This window comes from Saccostrea echinata, unplaced genomic scaffold (assembly GCF_033153115.1).
Source record: "Saccostrea echinata isolate AGI-Se365-2 ecotype Australia unplaced genomic scaffold, CSIRO_AGI_Sech_v1 ptg000051l, whole genome shotgun sequence".
Taxonomy (NCBI): Eukaryota; Metazoa; Mollusca; class Bivalvia; order Ostreida; family Ostreidae; genus Saccostrea; species Saccostrea echinata.
The window spans coordinates 8,828,204-8,850,842 of NW_026889800.1; the positions used below are offsets into that span (position 1 = coordinate 8,828,204).

Consider the following 22,639-nt stretch of genomic DNA (forward strand, 5'->3'; position numbering starts at 1 on the left):
AGATTCCGGAGGATGGTATTTCCTATAAAATCCTATACTAGAAATCATTTGAACTGCTGCTATCACTATTTTTGGTCTATATATTTTTCAGAAATTTTGAAAATAGTATAGAAATCAAAATATAATGATAATTATAAATATTTTTGGTATTTTACAAAGGAATGCAAAAACAGATGTTCGAGGAACGTGTCGCCTGACCTTAAAGAGAATAATTGATTCAGATAGGAAGAAAATGTTATCGACTGTAGGATTCAAACACAGGCCCTTAAATTTTTAGTACAGTTCGTCAACCATAGTTAAAAAAATACCTTATTAAAGATTTATATTCGGAGAAGTTCACCATTTAACGACAGATGATACAAACTTTTATCAGACAGTTTTGAAAATAAACACTTTAGTCAAGATTACAAGAATTAAATGAATAACAGTAAGTTTAACTGCATAGACTTTATTTTTTATATTCAAAGTTTCACAATAATGTGATTTTAAGCGACAAAAAATTGCATAGATTAATAAGGAGGGTTGCAAAAGGTAGAATTTTAACATTATGAAAAGGTTACAAATTCCTAATATTTTAGAAATTTATTACTTGCATCATTTACAATCAAAATAGGTCCAAAAATATATATCAATCCAGGCATTTATTTTTGTTTGTCTCGTCTATTATTAAAGCAAGATAATAAACAGTGTTGGCTCACTGGTAATTCTTTTACTTGTATACAAGACTTTACCTCTGTAATTTTGTAAATTGTATGGTCCTTATAGTGACTTGTTAGCAAATATAACCTATCATTAGGTCGTATTTGGCTGACTTGTTTCATACCAATTGCTAGGCCTTTGTTTTTATACTAAATTCAATACTAAATTTGATACGGAATGTTCCGTCTATTTGAACAATACATAGGGCTCAAGGTCAACCGGGGATGCTTATTCCTCCCAATACTATAACATTACTGCTTTTATAACAGTGTATAAGATAATTTAGCCTTATTCGGAAAACAATTTCATCGAACCTGAAGGGCAGGGTTATTATTGTACCTCGGGGTGGCGAAATTATCGTACTGACTGAGAAACAGTAATAATTGTTTTGTAACAATTGTAATAGTGTTGGATTTGTACAAAAATAAAGTAACAGAACTTGCCAGAATATATATTTTAACTTTTATTTAAATTTGTTATTCAAAACCTAGATCCACCCCTTAGTTCTCCCTTACCTGTAAATACTTATATATTACCTAGGGCATTGGTCAGGTGTTTTGGAAGTGGTTATTGTTATTTTGGTTTTTATTGGTTATCGATTTGAAAGGTCTGATTCTATTGGTTTTATTGACTGGTTTGGAGTTTTCCCACTTTATTATGAGCATTCTTTGTTCAGTGGTTGATTTGACCAGACTATATATATATTCATAAAAGACATTTTTGACTTTGGACAGATTTCCATTTCAACAGCATCGACACAGGTTGCATTGTTATGACATAGATTAGATGTGCATTCATCAATATCTACAGCACATTCAATACCAGTAAAGCCACTTGCAAATTAACTTGCAGACAATTACCATGCTGTCCACAAGGGTTAGTGGTAAAACAAACGTTTTCTTCTTCACACCGGTGTCCCGTCCATTCACTAGGACATAAGCATGTAAACTCAATAGCATGATTATGGCATGTTCCATTATTCATGCATGGGTTAGAAAAACAGAAGTCTGTAATTTCACAATGACTACCATAAAATCCTTCTTTACATGAGCAAGTGTAATTGAACAAATTATTATTGCAAACTGCACCATTCTGACACGAAGCATTTGCACAGTGATCAATTTCATCACATAAGAGACCTTTCCATCCAGTGTAACAAGAGCAGTTAAACCCTATATCGGTGTCCTTACAAGTACCATGATTCAGGCAGGGATTTTTTAGGCAGTGGTCAATCCTATCACAGTTGTTTCCTGTTATTCCAAATGGACATTCGCAAGAATATCCCATTAAATTTTCCCTACAAACACGAGGAGCAATACATGATGACATATTGCAAACCCGTGTCAATTCACAAACCTTTCCAGTAAACCCAGGGTCACATACACATACAAAGTCATTATGTCCAGTAAAACATTGCCCACGATTAGAACAAGTTATATTATAGCAAAAATCATAAGACTGGCACTCTAATCCAAACCATCCAGCATCGCATTTACAGAAAAAGTCACGATAATTAGATTCTATTATCCTGTGACATATACCATTTCCGCTACATGTTTGTTGAAAACAGTAGTCACGCATTTTACAGAGTGGTCCCATATAGCCCATACGACAATGACACGTGTAGTTACCTCCATTTATAACACATGTAGCACCATTCTGACACTGATTGTTAGCACATGAATTTTTTATGGAACAGTCGGGACCGGTATATCCATTGTTACACGTACATACGGCCTTTCTATGCTTAATATGACATTGTCCTTGATAATTACAAGTATCACTGTGACATTGGTGAAAAGTCAACGATTCACAGTTTTCACCAGTTGTTCCGTTTCTACACTGACATGTATAACTCCCGATCTTGTTGAAACACTCTCCTCCATTACAAGGCTGTAAAAGACATTCATCCTCATCAAGCTGACACTTCAGACCATACACGGAGGACGGACATGTACAATGAAAACTACCAGCTTTATTTGTACAAATACCATGTCCACAAAACTGTCGAGTAGCACATTCATTGATGTCCTGATCGCAGTTACTTCCATGCCAACCTACAACATATACCGACATCCGATTTGTAGCATTTTTCAACTAGCTCTTGTTTATTTACCTGCCATAAACTGAACTTAATTCGTCTATTTCATGTATTGAACACATACTAGGTAATGATCTATCTTATTTAACATCGTTCAGTGCAGCAATTTGTATATCCAAATTATGCATTTAAAATCTATGATATCTTTTTGACACTTGGGCGAGTTGATTTCTTGATGATTACACCTGATTATAAATTTCGCCAAGTGAAAGATCAGGGCCTAATTTAAACAATAAAACGCTTTCTTTGGTTGTTAGTAAGGGAATTAATTTCGCAGATTTTGCAGAAAAAATGCATAACTAGCGTAAGCGGGTTATGTATTTTTTTCTGCAATAGCTGTGATGTTACTTCCTGTACTAACATTTTATTGTAATTCTCGTGCGTCTGTCTTTGTGTCTGAAGTCAGTGGGCGGGGACTATTGAAATTAAAATGGGAGGCCTCGTGCACATGTATTTTAAATCTATTGGACAGCATTTTAAAATTTATATTCACAATTTTATTTCACATTAATGTAAATATAAGGAATCACTGTCTAGTTTTTTGGGTATGACAGGGACACCAACGACAGTAACATGTAGAAACGTTGGATAATTTATGCATAACGGGCCGGACTTCGCTCGTTATGCATATTATACCACGTTTCCAACTATCGTCGATGCCTTTGCAACCCAACAAACTAGTCAGTGACTCATTCCTTAAAAGCAATATGAGCTGCATTTTTGAGAATTTTATTTTGCTGTTAAAATGTGATTTTATGATAAATCTGTATGTAACTTAAATCTTTATGATCAATTAATCTAACATAAAGTATTAAATTGTTTCAGAAGAAGAATTTCTATACATTGGAATGTATAGTATTATATAAGAAATCAATATTGTACAGGACGGCAATAATGCAATTTTGCTTCAATCAAAGCTTAAAATTAGTTCTTCCTTCACAAATTAATATAAAAAATAGAAGTATAGAGAGTTTCTTTTTTCTGTCATTGAAATAGTTAATTAAAAAACTGCAACAAAAATTTCCGACATCAAAAATGCAGCTCATATTGCTTTAATAAAGAAAAATAGCCTTTATTAAGTTGCTTGTTTTCGGGTCATTTGTGGACTTTTCCAAGTTTATCAACTTTCAGAACAAAGAATGCAAGGAGAAAAATGCTTTCTTTCATTAGCCTTTCGTTTAAAAAGGTAGAACTTGAGTAAAATCATTTGAGGAATGTTTTTAAGTTTTGTGCTAGCGCTTCATGAAAAATATGCCTACGTGCAAGTCTGTGTGATTTACACACCAATAATTCACACTAAACTTAAAAACATTCCTTATATTTACATTTTACAAGTTTAAAAGCACCAATAATGTACTCAATAATTGAATTTCTTGCCCTATATCGTTATATTTTTTACATATTTTTACTAACGTCTCTGTAGCCTCATTGTGACGTCACTTTAGAGCGAGTTTCACCTTGTATGTTTCTACGCGTGAATGCATGGGATTCAGTACTTTCTACACTTTCATGATAACAGCTTACCCATTTTACAGTACGTATGACCGTTGACGACACACTTCTGTGGATTACCAGGACAATGAGGTGTACAATCTGAACCATAGAAACCCTCAGAACAATAGGCCTTGTAGGTTAACTGGATACTGAAATAAGAGTAATTTGTTGATAAACTTCTTTGAAATTTTTTTTAAAGGAAAAAAAGTTTTTTAAGTTAATGTACGCTTGTGATGATTGTTCATTTAGTTGGTTTGAATAAAGAACAACTTGCAAAAAAGAATTTTTATCAGAGAAATAATTTGCTGTCAATTTCTTTTGTCGCCAGTGTTGTGAAAGTACGTTGTTTCCTATTTGGATATTATAGTCCGAGAACTCTGTCTGGTAGATGAGTGGTGAGGAGGAGTTTTGTAAATCTACCACTCTCACTGAGATCTTGTCCAGATATTTCCTCTGAGTATATAGATAACAAAGAGTTATTGAATGCACCTGATTGTCCTGGATAAAAAAAAAATGATTTTGTTATTCCGATGTGTATATTTGTGTTAAATTTACCCATGAATCAATTTCCAGAAACTGTGGGTTGGTTGTATTCCCGACTTTAGAACCATAAATAATATCTTGTCGCCTCATGTCTAATGTTGTGGTAAACCTTGCCCTACAGGAATGGGGAGTGTCTCTGTAGCAAAGAAATGATAGAATCCTTTAGCTGCAGAATCAATGTTATTAAGGTCTTCCGTTTCCAACGGAAGACCTTCTACTGATTGTGACGATTAAGATTATTAAGGTCTTCCGCTCCAGGCGGAAGACCTTCTACTGATTCTGATGGTTAAGATTATTCTTATTATTCTTTTTTTTTTCCTAGACGCCAACTTTGAGACCTCATATCTCGCTCATTTTTCAACGGATTTTGCTCAAATTTGCAGGGTTTATAGACGTTACAAAACTCTATCAGAATGTTGTCTAACATTTCAAAAACCCACTTCCGCTTTTGGGTTATTTCCCTTTAAATGAAAATTTAGGGGGCTTCATTTCCAGACAAAGGCTCAGAGACTACAAGAGCTGAAGTAGAAATTTTACCGAATTTAAATAATAGAAGAATTGAAGTTGTGCACATCAGTTTTTGTTTTTCAATTTCTGTATTCAAAATGGCGCTAGAGAGGGGTCAAAAATTAGAACGCCTAAAAGACCGAAAATTTACACATATTTTCTTTTTTATCTTCTAAACTAAAAATATTTTGATAAAACATGTAGAATAAAAGTTGTGCACAATTTTAAGGCCTTTCATTTGACACCACTAAAAAGGGTCTGGCCCCTAAAATTAGGGATCTGGGGCCCTTTAAAGTTTTTGCTTTATAACTCAAAAACGGTAAATATTTCGAAATAGCTGCCGCAAATAAAGTTGTTCTTTAACATCTTATTAATCTCATGAAAAGGTAATTTTGTTTGAGTCTTGTGTTCTAAATGAGCTAGAAGCATAACACATATACAGGTAAGTGTTTTCATTCAGCAAGTAAACAAGAGCTCTTTATGCGTGTAATTAAGATAAACTTACTATAAATAATAAACCTTGCTACATTAGATGCTAATATTCTTTAGAATCAAGTTCTTGAAGTATTTTGTGCTTTATTTCCAGATTATTTACTGACAACTTTCCCTTTTATTTCGTTTGTTTTCAAATTTGGATAAACCAGTCTACTAAACAGGGAAAAAAAGAGATAACCTTTTCTTCTTATCATATAAAAACAAACAATAAAGTTAGAAAATAAAACAAAACTTTAAACATAGACTATTCACAGCCAGTAAGTACACGCCTTTTACATTCACCTTGTGCGTTTACAATTATGTAACCCCTCCCTCGATAGCGCGTGGCAAAGGAGGTCACCGAGGATCAATCGGCGTGTGAACCAGCGACCTAAGGTCATACACAAAACAAACTATAGAATGGCCATTCCAAATACATTTTAACTAAGTGATGAGTGGATAAATATGTTGAATCTTTCAGATTATTTCATATCTTTGATTAAGTCGCTAGTACATTTCAATTTATATTTTATTCGCTGAATTACAAGAAAGTTGCATATTTATTCTTATAAACATTGCATTGTTGAGATAATTGCGCTTTGTGGAAAATTACTTTAAAATAATTTCGAATCTTTCATATGATTTCGTCTTACTGTTTAATTACCACTCGCTCGTTTTAATCCGCTAGTCTTAACTGCCTTTCACTTATTCACTTCAAATTCAATGCATTTTGAATACCGAAAAGACCACTTTCTTTGCGTATTAAAGAAACAGTTTATTTATCTCTCTTTGTTATTATTTAACGAGTTGCTATTTCTTTCATGAACATTAAACAGGATATATATAATTATCACGATAATTTTATGTTGAGGTCACATTTTTAATTGTCAGGAAAATCGAAAATAAAATTAAGTACTTTTGAGTTTGTATTATTTTCTTCCTAACTTACAATATTATTGCATACAAAATACTAGGTCGGACGCAAGTAACCTAAATCTTTCACTTGTATTTGAAAATTCTATCGAGCGTCGAATGAATTTTACCCGTTCAAAAGTGTATCAAAAAAACCCTTCCTATGCAGTTTTCTTTGGGAATCAATTGGCTTAGATAGTCTACTCCGACATGTGTTGACAAAGCTCACGCAATGAGAAGCCATACATTTCAAACTTGTGACCTCTTGGTCAGTGCATGTGAAGATTACGCATGGCAATTAGTGTCTGGAAAACGGAGTATGTTTTATAAGTGATTTGACAGGTTAAGATTTGTTCTCATTCCAAATTAAATACAAACACAAACCCTTTATTATTTTCTTTGTTATTTTATACCGTCAGTTATATCAGATATTGTGTTTTAAAAACGTGTTGTTTAGGAAGATTAATCTTATGCATTTGTTTTATTTCATCTAATAAACTGAATTTACCCATGACACGAATTACTTGTACATGCATGTAAGTGCGCGTAAATGCGGTTTAATTTGTTTATGTGGAAGAGCGCCCAGAATAAATACACTTCGAACTCTGGAATTTCCCTATTTTACTGTTTAAATCATAGGTCCGCTCAGCTGACGAGTTGTTTTAATAACGGTAATAAATTATATTCAAGTCCTGGCCAGCGATCGTTACGGTTGGTGACATTGCAATTAAACAGGTCGGTACTAAGATACTAACGGGTATATATATTTTCACCTAATATGTTTTCATTAAGTGTTTTCATAAGAAGTAAATTGCTGGAGGATATCATGTTCTCCCTGATCACATCGATAGCGTGTAGAAACAGCGGTATATGAACACACGCTTTTGTACAAAGCAAACGTGTAAACCAAAAGGATGAGAAAAAACGACGAAATAAAAACATTTCTCTATTTACTGAAATTATTGTCTTTAGACAGATAAAAATAAATGATTATCCGCCTGAGAACATGTGAAAATTATACCCAAATACAATGTAACGAAGGATTTTGGGTTTAATCCCGAGTACGCAATTATAGCAATGATGTGTACATGGACATGCAGAATAGCTCTTTTTTTTATCCTTCGTCCATGTGTTCCTCCTTAACGGAAAAAATTATCAGTAAATTATATTATACCGAACGAGGTTGAAAAATGCCGAACTTTATTTCTTAAAATTAACAGCAATTATCCAACTTTTCTCATATCACTGTAAAAATGCCCTAAAAACTAAAACCGTCTGGTTTGACTTTGTCAACGCGTTTTAGATCGGCTTTGAGATTTTTATTAAATGTCGCTTTAATATTCTACAAGTCCTTATAATGAAAGAAAACACTGGCAGATTTAGAGGAGGTTCAGGGGGCCTGCCCCTACTGACGGATTTAAGTGGGGCGTGGGGGCGCACCCCCCCTTAAAATTTTCAAAATATGACATGACTAATATTAATAATGCCATACTTTGGTTTTATAATTAATGGTCAATTAAAAAATGGTAATTTTATTTTATGACCAAGTATCGGTTTTCTTAAAAATCAAGTCTGAAAACCTTGCATTCCCTAGGCTATGAATATTATCTCATAATTATTCAAACCGGAAAACGTCTCCCGATTTCGTTTGAAGGGTAAACGGCACTTGTCAATTTCCTATCATGATGCAAGGAAAAATACTGCAATATTTAATTAAAGGCTGGTCGAAGGTAGATAACATTCGGCAAACCTCGGCTGATTCCGTCACCTTCATCAAGATGAGGTACGAATCGGCCGAGGTGTGCCGAGTGAGGTAAATAAATGAATTTAAAATCAGACGGTCTACGTTACAAACCTATCCACTGATTGATGTATTTATTTATCAAATGGTGTAACTATGCAGTAATTTACTTACATAGATACAAGACTTTTTTTTAACGTCAGGATATAGGTTAGGATGGTCACAGTGTAACTTCGCCCACCTGGTTAATTTCGACCGTTCATAAATACCTTAAAATAATTTGTTTATAACCCATTATAGTGTACACACATCTATTTTATGCAGAAAGAAAATGCATTTTTCATATACAAATCAATGTCGATAATAATAGGCGAAATTTATTTCTTCACTGGAAAATTACATCCAAGAAGAAACTTTATCGCCCGAAAAATTACGGACGAGTATTTTTAAACCATTGCGGGGAATTATCAGTTTATCACCTCTGAAAATTTCTTGTATATAAAAGACACAGTGGATATTACTGGCGTGAAATTTATCAACTATGTTTAAATTTGCACTTAAATTCATACCTTTTAAATTTATAGTATTTAGTTTTTACAAATAAAATGCAAATCAGCTGAACAGAAATCGGCCGAAGTTACCCTTTGCATGAATACGGCGTCAGCAGGTAACTCAGTTTGACCAATGAAAATGACGCAATGCTATTTGTTACCAGAAAAAAATCATGACCACCGTCCGTATAAAAAAGTATTAGGATAAGTATTATTTACAAGAATACTCCGTAGAAACTAGTTCTATAACCGTGAAAAAATCATCTGTTTTGTTTACATGCCTGCGCATATACATGTATATACATTTACATTTGTAGCATGCCTTGACAAATCGGTAAATCAGTCTCTAGGCAGCTAGTGCACTTAATGTCTTCAAATTGCATTTTGAAAATTGCTTTTTTTTCTTTTTGTCAGCATTTTTTCACAAACTTTTATGTTTTACAACAGAATAATTTAAATTAATATATATATATTTTTAAATTAGAGACGACGCGAATAATTTCATTTATATTTGCACATCGATCGAAAATACCCCGTGTGCGGTCGAAGTTACCCAACACACATATCTTGTAAATCGAACACATTTATTTTATATCATGACGAATAATACATATAATACAATTTAATCTGAACAGTAAAAGGTATTCCGAAGGAAAAAGGATCCAGTAAAAGTTGAGCGTAATACATGTAATAGGCAGTGACATACTTGAACAAATCTAAATATAAAAAAATAATCGGTCGAAATCACACCACCCTACCCTACAGTGTATCTGTCATATATGTATAATACTTACAAAAACAAACGTTTCAGTATTCAATTTTTCAATATTCAGATATTCTTTGTGTATCATTGTGCTTCGTTTATTTCATACTGCTATAAAAGGGAACTGCACGTTTATTTTGTTTCGTTGGCTGCGGTGGAGATACATGTGTAGGTCAGTGAATGGAATTTAAAAAACCCCCCACTTTTTGGAATAACATTAGAGTTACATACAAATATCAGGTTGACTAGCATCCTTGCTGAAATAACAATGATTCAGAACGACTTCTAAGATACACGAAGTTCGGAGATTCACGAAGTTCGGAGATACACAAAGTTTCTGCTTTCTCAAGAGTAAATTTGAAATAAAAATTATCGAATGATTAATAAATTTGTACATTATTCTTAAGCAGACGTGAAATTCCTACAAAGACTTTAGAGTATTGTAAGTTACAAACTAAATTCATATCTTATAGGCTTCTGTGTAAAGGAAGTAATCAATACCACTATTTTTGTGTCTGGTTTTACTGACTCTTAAAATTCACGTACACCCAGGAGCTTCCGGGGGCTTCGCGCCCTGGGCCACCACCAGGGCTTCGCCCTGGACCCACTGGGGGCCTTAAGGCGGTCCCCAGACTCTCTGCCTGAACGAAGTTATCCACGCCCCCCCCCCCAATCATAAAACCTGTATCCGCCCATGGCGCCCTTTTGTATCCAAAATATACACAAGATTTAATAAATCAATTTATTATGTGGCTTTGGGCCCCTACCCCGACACAAAACTGGTCGGGCCCCCTTTTCAAGATTCCTGTATCCGCCACTGAAAAAGAATGTGTTGTTCTCTTGGATGTCGATATCTGAATTATGTTTTATTTAAACACCTAGTCTAATATATCATGGGCGCCCATAATAGGACGATTATTTGTTTTTAGCTCACCTGAGCCAAAGACTCAAGTGAGCTTTTCTGATCAAAATTTGTCCGTTGTCTGTCGTCGTTGGCGTTGTCGTCGTCGTTGGCGTAAACTTTTCACAATTTCAACTTCTTCTCCAGAACTACTGGGCCAATTTCAACCAAACTTGGCGCAGAGTATCCTTGGGTGAAAGGGATTCAAGTTTTTTCAAATGAAGGGCCACGCCCTCTTTCAAGGGGAGATAATAAAGAATTAGTGAAAAATTAATAGCATCTTTTAAAAATCTTCTCCTCAAGAACGAGAAAGCCAGGGAAATGGAAACTCATGTGGAAGCATCCTCAGGTATTGTAGATTCAGGTTTGTTCAAATCATGACCCCCGGGGGTAGGGCGGGGCCACAATGGAGGATCAAAGTTTTACATAGAAATATATAGGAAAAACCTTTAAATATCTTCTTCTCAAGAACAGCAAAGCCCTAATTAGTCATATTTATATGAAAGCATCCTCAGGTAGTGGAGATTCAAATTTGTCCAAATCATGACCCTAGGGGGTAGGGCTGGGCCACAATGGAGGATCAAACTCTTGCATAGAAATACATAGGAAAAACCTTCAAAAATCTTCTTTTCAACAACAGCAAAGCCATGATAAGTCATATTTATATGGAAGCATCCTCAGGTAGTGTAGATTCAAGTTTGTTCAAATCATGACCCCCGGGGGTAGGGCGGGGCCACAATGGAGGATCAAAGTTTTGCATAGAAATATATAGGAAAAACTTTTAAAAATCTTCTTCTCAGGAACAGCAAAGCCCCAATTGGTCATATTTATATGGAAGCATCCTCAGGTAGTGTAGATCCAAGTTTGTTCAAATCATGACCCCCGGGGGTAGGGCGGGGCCACAATGGAGGATCTAAGTTTAACATAGAAATATATAGGAAAAACCTTTAAAAATCTTCTTCTCAAGAACAGCAAAGCCATGATGAGTCATATTTATGTGGAAGCATCCTCAGGTAGTGGAGATTCAAATTTGTTCAAATCACGACCCCGGGGGATAGGGCGGGTCCACAATGGAGGATCAAAGTTTTGCATAGAAATATATAGGAAAAACTTTTAAAAATCTTCTTCTCAGGAACAGCAAAGCCCCAATTGTTCATATTTATGTGGAAGTATCCTCAGGTAGTATAGATTTAGGTTTGTTCAAATCATGATCCCCTGGGGTAGGGCGGGGCCACAATGGAGGTTCAATGTCTGAAATAGTATATTATAGGAGGGTATCTTCTGATGAAGAACTGCAAAGCCATGATTAGTGATTTTGATATGGAAGCCTCTTCAGGTAGTGTAGATTCAAGTTTGACCCCCGGGGATATGGATGGGCCACAATGGGGGATCAAAAATTTCTTACATAGAAACATATTGGAAAATATCTTCTTCTCAAGAAATGAAAATCATGTTTAGTCATTTTGATATGGAAGCATGGGGATTGAAAGTTTTACATAAGTACACATAGAAAAAATATTTCTTCTCAAGAACAGAAAAGCTATGTTTAGTCATATTGATATGGAAGTATCCTCGGGTAGTGTAGATTCAAGTTTGTTCAAATGATGACCTCTGGGATAGGGAGGAGCCACAATGGGGGATCAAAATTTTACAAAGGAATATATGGGAAATTTTTTTTAAAAATCTTCTCAAGTACAACAAAGCCATTTGTTATATCGACATGGAAGCATCATCAGGTAGTTTAAAATTCACCCCCCACCAACCCCCAGTAATCTTTTTAATACTGAACTGATTTGTGTCTAGCTAATGTGCTCAGGTGAGCGATGTGGCCCATGGGCCTCTTGTTTAAAATAAAGTGGTTCTTACGGATGTTATAAAAAACCTTATAAACGGCTAAATAATTACATGTATTTAATTCATCTACTGTAAATGTTAGTTTAGTTCTTTGCTTTCATAATCTAACTTTTATAAATTAATACGAAAGTCGTGCGATCGTATACAAATACTCAGAAGCAATCTTTCATATTTAATGAACGTATAGGTGAATAAATTTCCTCTCATCACTATACGTAAACCCCCATCCTCGAAATAAATAGAATGTTTTCCTTCGCAGTCGGTTGGTTTTACCAGGTACATGTAAGTACAGGTGAGGATGGAGCTTTACAGAAGCAGGTGATGAATTCCGAGAGAAAGGCACTGCCTATTTTATATACATGTACATTCCTAGGGACCTGGTTTTCTGAACCGATCTCACAGTTATTCAAAAACCTAGTTAGAAATTCTCTCTCTCTCTCTCTCTCTCTCTCTCTCTCTCTCTCTCTGAAATGCAGGCCCGTCAATTGTAAAAAACAAAACAAAATAATTTCAATTTTTAATAAGTATCTCATCTCCCAAGCCAAAGACACAAATAAGCTTTTGCTGTTCATAATTTTTCATCTTTGTTTGCTAATCTTGTTGTATATAAGCATTATCGTCGTTGTTGTTCTAAAGCTACTCGTAAATTTTTCTCATTTTTATCTTATCAAGAACCACTGGACCATAACAACGAAAATTAACACAGAATATTTTTTGTAAAGTTTTGTTCAAATGAAGGGTCACATCCTCTTTTAACGGATACATATAGTAAAAATTAGATGGGGTCCAGGCGCAGATCAAGGAATTTTTTTCCACGGAGAGGGGGGGGGGGGGAGGGGATGCCAATAAAAAAATATTTCAACCCAGAAATTTCTTGACGAGCCAAAAAAAAAAGAAACTCCAAAACGTGAAAAACCTATTTCGTGTGTGTGTTTGTGTGTGTGTATAGGGGGGGGGGGTCGTTGACTTTTAAAACTTCATACCTAAGACTTTTCATACCATTTTAACACAGATCCGCGTTTTCGAGGAAGGGTCCGCGTTTTCTAGGGGGGGGGGGGCATGGTCACTTTTACTTGTTTAGTATATACATTTAACTGCCCCCAACCCCCTCTAGATCCGCACATGGGGTCATTTGAAAATAGTATTCTCAAGAATCCCTGAACTAGAATGAGAAAATTTCCAACATAGCATACATTCATTTTTATTCAAATATTGATTCCAGGGAGAAAGTTTGGGCCGGAAAGAGTGTTCATAATTTTACATAGGAATTTATATATCCCCCCAAACGAAGTGTGTGGGTTTGGGGTGGAGTGTTTTGAGTCTTTTGGAATCACACTCTCCGTCTGCCTAGCTGTCCGTTTGTACGTGTTAGTTTGCCAAGGATATTATAACTTTGTTATGAAGAAACTGGAAGGTCATACATGGTACAAAGATTACTAATGATCCGAAGGTGTGTCATAGTTTTGATCCAACATCATTCCGGCAAGTTCAAGGTCACTGGAAAAAAATAGCAAGTATCATACTTGATACAGGAATTACTTTACGACAAAATTAAAGGGTTTGACACGACCTTCATCCAAGGTCATTCCTGTAAGTTCAAGGTCACTGACAGAAAAGTGTAAGATTACTGTATGTGCTATAATTTTGGATGTTCATACTTGGAACAAAGATTGCTTATGATCCACCGGTTTGAGATAACATAGTACTAGACTGGCAGAAGAAGTGGCAAAATTCGTGCCTGGATTATAAATTTATAAGGGGTGGGAGGAACAAAGGAAACTTTTTCTCATATTGCTTGAGATGGGTTTGTCCTGATCTTAAACAAAGGTTTTTCCGGCAAGTTCAAGGTCACTGGCAGATAAATATTAATTTTTTTCCATGCTATAACTTTGTAATATAAAATCACTGGAAGCTTTTACTTGATATAGAGATTGCTTATGATCCAAGAATGTGTTTTGACTTTGATCCAAGGTCTTTCTGGCAAGTTCAAGGTCACTGACAGAAAAGTGCAATATTCTTTTTCAGGTATATCTTTGTCATTGAGTATCACTGGAAGCTTATAATTTGTTCAAAGGTTGTTTTTGACCTTAACATAGGTCATTTAGGCAAGTTCAAGGTCACTGATATAATAAGTGTAAAATTCAAAAAGGTCTAGTCGCCCAAGTGGCGCAGTGGTAAGAGTGTCTGCTCTAGAGTCGTGGATTAAGGAGTTGATCCTTACGTCGCAGGTTCGAATCCCACTGAGGGACGCAGAGACTGATCCTTCGGATGAGACCGTACAAACTGAGGTCCCGTCTGGCAGTAGGTGCTGGCACGAAAAAGATCCCTCACTGCTCAATGGCCATGTGTGCCAAGTATAGGTCAAAATTTGCAGATCTCCATCGGCAAATGGTGGCGTCTCCATATGATTGAAAAATTCTCGAAAGGGACGTTAAACAACATACAAACAAATAAACAAAAAGGTCTATAATTTTGTAATAGAAAAAATGCGTTTGCATTTCACTGAAAAGATGATAAATATATCATCCAGAGTGTGTAATGGCCTTGGCTTAAATTCGAGGTCACTTAGAATATGATGTTTTGGATGAATAGTCTGAAAGAATACGTGACTGAATTTTTTTTATGTCGGTGACATAAAGATGACATAAAGATGGTGTTTGCTCTTAACAAGCTGCAGAATGTGTTATGGCTTGACGCAAGGTTATTTGGAGAAGTTCAAGTTCACTGACAGGGGAATTTTACATTCCTTTACTGTCTTTCTACTGTTGAAACATTGAAAGTTGATGCCCCTTACAGGATTGTTTATAACCTTAAAATGTTGCATGACCTTGACTCAAGGTCGCTCTGTCCTGTCTGGAGCTCCGACGGAAGACCTATTCGTTGCATTGCAACGAGCTCGGCTCTAGTTCTTATTATTCTTTTTTTTTTTTTCCTAGACGCCAAATTTGACGCTTCATATCTTCCTCATTTTTAAACAGATTTTGTTCAAATTTTCAGAGCTTTTAGACTTTACAAAACACTGTCAGAATACCGTAATACAATTCGGAAATTACCTTCTGTTCACGAGTTATTCCCCTTTGATTGAATTTTGCATGCCTCCGATTTCCAGACAAAGGTTCAGAAATGGTTATAATTGGAGCACAAAACCCTTTGAAATTGAAAAGAGGAAGCATTGAAGTTGTGCACATCGGTTTTTGTTTTTTGATTTTTGCATTTAAAATGGCGCTAGAGAGGGGTCAAAGTTAGAACGCGGAAAACAGCAAAAAATTTGACATATTTTCCTTTATATCTTGAAAACTAGAAATATTTTGTTAAGACATGTAGAACAAAAGTTGTGCATAATTGCAAGGGCTTTCATATTATACTATTTAAAAGGGGCTGGCCCCTATGATTAGGGATCTTGGGCCCTTAAAAGTTTTTGCTTTATAACTCAAAAACGGTAAATATTTCGATCTGGATCTTGGGAACAAAATTGTTCTTTTACACCTTTTTGATCTAATGAAAATGTTGTTTTGTTCGAGTATACCATGGGTATTGCGTAATACGTATTAGAAAGCAGGCCAGGTAAACAGGTAACGTTTTTCATTCGGCAAGGAAATCAGACCTCTTCATGTGTATAACTTAAACAGACTTGCTATCAATAATATACCCTGCGGTATTTAATGTTAATTTTCTTTTTAATAAGGTTTAAAACGTGGTTTATGGTTCACTATTAAATTATTTATTACAACTAGTCTTTCTTTTCTTCTTTTTTTAAATTAGATTAATAGTGTTCAAAAGCGGAGAATATTAAATCTATCTTTCTACGTTTATTATTACAACAAACTTTGTAAGTGATTTTAAACTGTATGCATTGAATAATTCACGATCATTAGCTGTATGCATATTACGGTCTCCATGTTCAGCTCGATGTTTAGTTATGTAACCCAACGCAGGAATCCCACGCCTTTGATCGAGGTCACCAGTGTACTAGCCACCTGTGGCCATAAACAAAGCTAGTATTTGTGATCGCGTATGATGTCAATTTTGTACAAAGAGCTATTAATTAATGGAAAGTTATGTTTTTGATTATATCGAATCAGTAAGATTACTTTACCGATCTTTTATATCTTAATTCCAAACACTGGTGCATAAAAATCATTTTGAATTTTAATCGCTGTTTTTGTCTGTTCACGCAACAATACATTTAAAAAAAGTATTGCTCTATCCCGTGTTGTTGTATTTTAATTCATCTGCAATTGTAATTGAATGGGGGCTTCGGTAAATAATTGTAATTACTACGCATGCTACGCACATATTATTTTTACCATCACTCTTGTGAATGTCCATTTATTATTTATAGAATTAAATAAACATTAACATAAATAAGAATTCCTTCAAATATACATGTAGTATAATTCAAGTCTTTGTAATATAGCAAACAGTTTCATCCATCTCTGCCGCTTTGTGTCTTAAGTGTTGTAGTCCAGTCCTCGTTTACATACACGTGGCCACAGAGAGCCGCGGGCACCTCGATGTTGAACAAATTATTTTTTCTACTTAACTTGTTACTGTATGCGAACAATATGATAAACGTGTAATTATTTATAGGTTCCCATTATTTTTTCTGAAAATCAGAACACATTTATCAGCTCTCTTAAGGTTTTACGGACACATACAATGTACACGCATGCAAGCACAGAACATGCACGTTTTATAAGTGCATATGCAAGAGCGCCCCAAATATATGCATATCGAGAGTTTGAAATACAGAAAAATTCTAAATCCCGTATTTTTTTCATTATTTTTGCAATAAAATATCGACTACACTGAAATGATTTTATTGATTTACAGCATATTTTAAAGTGAATTATAGGTCCGCTGAGTTGATCATGAGTTGTTTTTATAACGGGTAGTCCTCCTGGCCAGTCATCGTCACGGTTTGTAACATCGTAATTACACAGGTAAATGCTAAGATGTCAATCCATATATGTTCCATAAGAAATAAATTACCGGGAGATGTCTCGTTTTCTCTGATCATATATTAATTGACAGCGTTTATGAACAGCTGTTAAAACACAGGCCTTTGTAAACCGGTAAATCACAAAAAAGAAAAATCCGAGACATAAAAAACAGAAAATATTAATGTCTCTGGAAATAACATTGCCTTTAGATAACTAAAATAAATTAATGTCCGCCGATTTTTGAATTAATCCGAACGTTCATTGATGTGTATCGGTATAGTGTACCTGTACAGGCAGTGTGTATATTTTTATGAAGCCTTCGTCCAAACGAACAATATAATAAATCTTGAATGAATTAACTAACCCCTTCAGTACACACACATTCGCCTATACCTGAGATCTAATCAAAATCAGATCTTTTTTACGGCCCGGAATTCTGATAGTCGCTGTATTTCTAATCTGATTGACTATACACGTGCCTTTAACAAATATTCTTTAATTTTCTTCGGGACCCCTGCATCACTAGTCAGGTGCTGTACCGACTGAGCTACCCAGGCCGATATCCACGACCCAAACCATTACAGTTTAAATAATAAATAATTAATAAAACTTTTATTAACTAATATCTTCATTTTTTTTTTAAATAAATTTTTAACTTAATTATAAGAAATCAATGCGGGTGCTCCACGTGTCAATTATTGTGATAGAGGTACTTACCACGTGACCTGATCTTAATGCATTCATATTGGTCAACTCTGTGATGCATGTGTGTATTTATCAAACCTTTCAAACTCTTTCCTCTTGACACCATCTTTAAGTGTATTAAAAAGTCAACCGACTTCCTGTCAATTTTGAATATCGCCACCGCACGTGTATTTTGAACTTTGATTACCAATTTCATTATTTTCATCAATAATAAATATCCTTTTAGCCTGTCATTTTCGGAATTTTAAAAACTAAACTTCACACAAAAAATCACGGACTTCTTGTTAAGTTATAATGCAAACAAACGACTGAAACATCTTGAACACAAGAAGGGTTGGTGAAGTGCATAACTACATGTATAAAATAAAAAAAAAAAAACAGCGAAGGCGGATCTAGGGCCGGCGCGCCGGGCGCACGCCCCCCCCCCCCCCTCCTTCCGTTCCGTTTACGAATTTTTTGTATGTAGAACTTATATGTCCATTATCCTTAAATCAAGGAAAAAACATCTCTTATTTGTAAGAATTTGTCAACTTCTGGGGGCTTCGCCCCTGGATCCCCACCAGGGCTTTGTTATAGACCCTCTGGGGGCTTCATTGCAGCCCCCCGACCCCTCCCCTGCCTTCTACTTTGCCCCCCCCCCGTTATGAAATTCCTGGATCTGCCACTGCAAGGGGCGTAATAAGCAAGAATAATATAACTTTGAAGGGATGTGATCATCGGTATTGGTACTTTTACCTATGATATATACACAAAGACCTCTAGATCTACACGACAGAAATAAAGCTTGAGCGGCAGCTCTGCTTTAAAACATGTATCTACTTTTCGGTGCAATTATAGAAAATTATAAGTATTTAGCAAATCCTTGCTACAAAGCACAAACACCATAATATTAAACTTGACATGTAACTAAAATTATTCCATCAATAATCCACAAACATACATTGAAAGGATTATAAATATCTGTAGAAATTAAAAAGCAATTTGGAATTTTAAAAAAAAAAAACTGTCGGCGAGTTTCTTATTGCTGCTATTGCGTTGAACATGCCATTTGATTGACAATCTCTCTATATATGTAATATAGAATTTTTTGTATTATTTTCATTCTTTATCTTAATAATTAAATATTACTGATTATTTCTATTTTTATCATTATTTTGTACTACACGTATGTGTTTGTGGTTTAAGTGCAAAGTTAGGCTGTAGATTATAACACTATAACATATGCCAGGACAGACATTTCTACATGTTACTTTTCAAGGACATAGCATCGTTTTTGAAAAGGGGGGGGGGGGGCATCCAGAGAAAAAAATTAACTTACCTGAAAAGACTTCACAAGCAAAACCAAAATAGGAAAATAGCCCAGAATCCTATTTCCTGGCAGAAAGGGGTGGGGACAACGGGACAATACTGCAACAAAAAGTGGGGGCCAACGGGACTTTCAATGAACATTACTAAAGTAAAAAATTAGGTCTGAAAAAAGGGGGAGGCTGATGCTACGTGCCTGCTCTTATAGCTCATGCTTTATTTGATCTGCAATATCATAAGTTTACTTGATTGAATATCTCGGAGTCTCTCTTATCCTTTCTACAGCCTTTTAGTTTGACCAACTATGCAAAATTTAGCCTTTTGAACAGTTGGCGTTAGGGCTTTCATACTTCACATCCGAAATTCTTTTGTGACAAGACATTTTCTTTGGAATAAATATTTTTGACCTTGTGACGTTCACCTTGGAGTTTGACCTTTTGAACGGTTGGGACTAGTGTTTTCAAATTCACAGGTGTATTCCTTGTGAAAACGCTGTTCATTGGATATCAACAATTTTTACTATTTGACCTTGACCTTGGAGTTTGACGTACTTAAAAAAAAATTAAAAGTTTTGACTTTTCACCTTTGACCTTAGAGTTTGACCTACCTTTGAAACATTTTAATCTCATTCATAACTTTTCAACGGTTGATGTTAGGGTTTTCGTATTTTTACATGTGTGTTTCTTGTGACAAGACCCTCCCTTGAGTACCGACAGTTTTGACTTTTGTCCTTGATCTTGGGGTTTGACCTACATTTGAAAAAAAAAACCTTGACCTTTGTCATAACTTTTGAATAATTAACGCTAGGGCTTTCATATTTCAATGTCTATTTCTTATGACAAGGCATTCCTTTGGACACCGTTAATCTATCCTTGACCTTAACATTTGACTTGAGTATAAAAAAAAATTAACCTTTGCCATGCTTTTCAATAGTTAGTCTTATAGCGATTTCATATTTCACAGTTATATTCACTGAGACGAGATCTTTCTTTGGGTAATATAATTTCTTATCTCTTGACTTTGACCTTGGAGTTGGATACGGATTTGAGAAACTTAAACCTTTGCCATAAGCTGCAATACCGGGGCATCAGTGTTTCACAAACACGTCTTGTTCAATATCCAAACTGGACAAAAACATTCACAATGAATCTTTAAATCATTGTGTGGAACCTGATAAATTATTTGACTCGATCTATGGTCTGAAAGAACATGGCTAACCTTATCCAGTCAATAACTCACAGATTGGGATTCCAGTGTGTGTTATGGTCTTGATGAAAGGTCATTTGGATGAGTTTGGATGAGAAGCTTTAAATTCGTTACCGTCTTTTTCTAGTGAAACATTGTTGGTATCATGCAGAGTGTGACATGGCCTAAACTCAAGTTCAAGGTCACTAAGGATAAGATATTTTGACTGGATGTATGGACTGTATGAACATGAGTGAATTTGAGAAGTTAGTAATACACAGATGGGGTTTGCTCATAACCAGAGTGTGTCATGGCTTTCGCAAGGTCATTTGGACAAGTTCAAGGTCACATGCATTCCTTTATCGTCTTTATACTACAGAGTGAAACATTGTTAGTTGATACCTCTTACAAGATTGCTTATAACCTTATGATATGGCATGACCTTGACTCAAGGTCACTTCTTCCTGCCTGCAGCTCCAACGGAAGACCTACTCGTTGCTTTGCAACGAGCTCGGCTCTAGTTTGATTTTAACATTTTAAAGTCAAACATCACTCACTTAAGGCATATGGTGAGTACAGGTTTACATAACTTGGTACAGTGTGTACCCGTCACACCCTGACAACATCCTCCTCCGTGAAGTTTATTGCCCGGACTTTTCACTTCGTCTATGTGAATGAAGAAAGTTATCTTCCCTACTGCAACCTTGAAATGTATAAATATATAAACTGTTACAGCTATGAAGAGTATAATATATATATATTACATACTTAGTTATAAATACAGGTTTTTCTTTACATATACGATATGCCCGACGTCACAATAGAGAAATACCGACATCTTACGAACGAACGTAACCAAAAAGGGGGATCGTTCATTGTATTCACATTTGCATTATTGAATTCTTCAATGTTATTGAGATTTCAAAAGATAAAATCCCCGCAGGATACCTCAAAACTACTTCTTGTCGTAGTCGCTTCTGTGACGCTACAATACATTTCAATGGACATTTAAACGAGCAAAGGGGTTCCGAAAAGGGAAATACACCTGTAAAAGGAAAAGGAAAAATGTCTCATTTTAAAGCAAGAAGTCAAAGATTCTGTCTTACGAAAACGAAAAAGAGGGCGAGGGAGAGTTAAAAAAAATAAACATAAAACAATGGCCTTTTTGTTCATGCTACTGGCTAAACTTTGCACATGTAAATCATATACGATGCCAATTTTGATGCATCAGATGCGCATTTAAAGTTACATAGTGAGTCAATATCATGTATTTCTTTTAAGTTTTCTTTTTCGTGTTGGGGCAAACTAAAATTATTTTTTGCATATACTTTTCTGCACAAAAGTAGATTTTTTAGGATCTGAAACCTGTAATTTTCTTAAACCTAATACTTTCAAAAATTGAATTAAATCTGCATGTGTCTTGCAAAAATTTTACATCTGTCAGTTTTCCAGTTAGTCCGTCACAGTGTCTCTTTAAACAAAATATGTCTCTTAAGTAGATTCCTTATTTTACGCGAGTACTTAATATCACAAAATGGCCGAAGGGCGTCAAATCGCGAGAACAATAATTCGCGAATAGGTGATTTATCTGGAGATTTTACATACAGTAAAGCACCATAAAAATAAAAGCGACTAATTTTATTTCGCGAGTGGCGCTTCTCGCGTAATTAAGCGATAATTTATTCCTCGCGTATATGTAGGAATCTACAGAAATGCTCATGCTGAATCGTTGGAAATCCGAAATATTTAATTTTAAAAAAATCAAAGAGCTGAAAAGGGGGGGGGGGGGCAAAGACTGGGGCAAAATTACATCGAAGGATCGCATGTATCAAAGAAGAAGCCTTATCAACCGAAAAATTACGAACGGGCTTTTTTCTCCACGGATTCATGATATGGCTATAATACATGTACATGTATATTGGCTATAATAATACATGTACATGTGTATTGAAGCCGGGTTT

At 35.2% G+C, this 22,639-nt stretch overlaps 1 protein-coding gene across 1 annotated transcript; it reads right to left on the minus strand.

Moving 5' to 3' along the window:
• Positions 1-1,503: 1,503 nt before the first annotated feature.
• LOC133203552 (protein serrate-like) lies at positions 1,504-21,516 on the minus strand. Its single transcript, XM_061339322.1, has 6 exons — positions 21,511-21,516; positions 21,236-21,381; positions 4,850-4,973; positions 4,569-4,747; positions 4,325-4,443; positions 1,504-2,756 (listed from the first exon to the last, which is right to left on the minus strand). The coding sequence occupies exons 1-6, from the start codon at positions 21,514-21,516 to the stop codon at positions 1,504-1,506; spliced, it is 1,827 nt and encodes a 608-aa protein (XP_061195306.1).
• Between the last annotated feature and the right edge of the window lie 1,123 nt (positions 21,517-22,639).

Coding starts and splice junctions, on each gene's coding strand:
- LOC133203552 (XM_061339322.1), bottom strand. Junction 4,748..4,849: donor TTCTGGAAATTGATTCATGG/GTAAATTTAACA, acceptor CTATATACTCAG/AGGAAATATCTGGACAAGAT. Junction 2,757..4,324: donor TCATACGTACTGTAAAATGG/GTAAGCTGTTAT, acceptor TATATGTTGTAG/GTTGGCATGGAAGTAACTGC.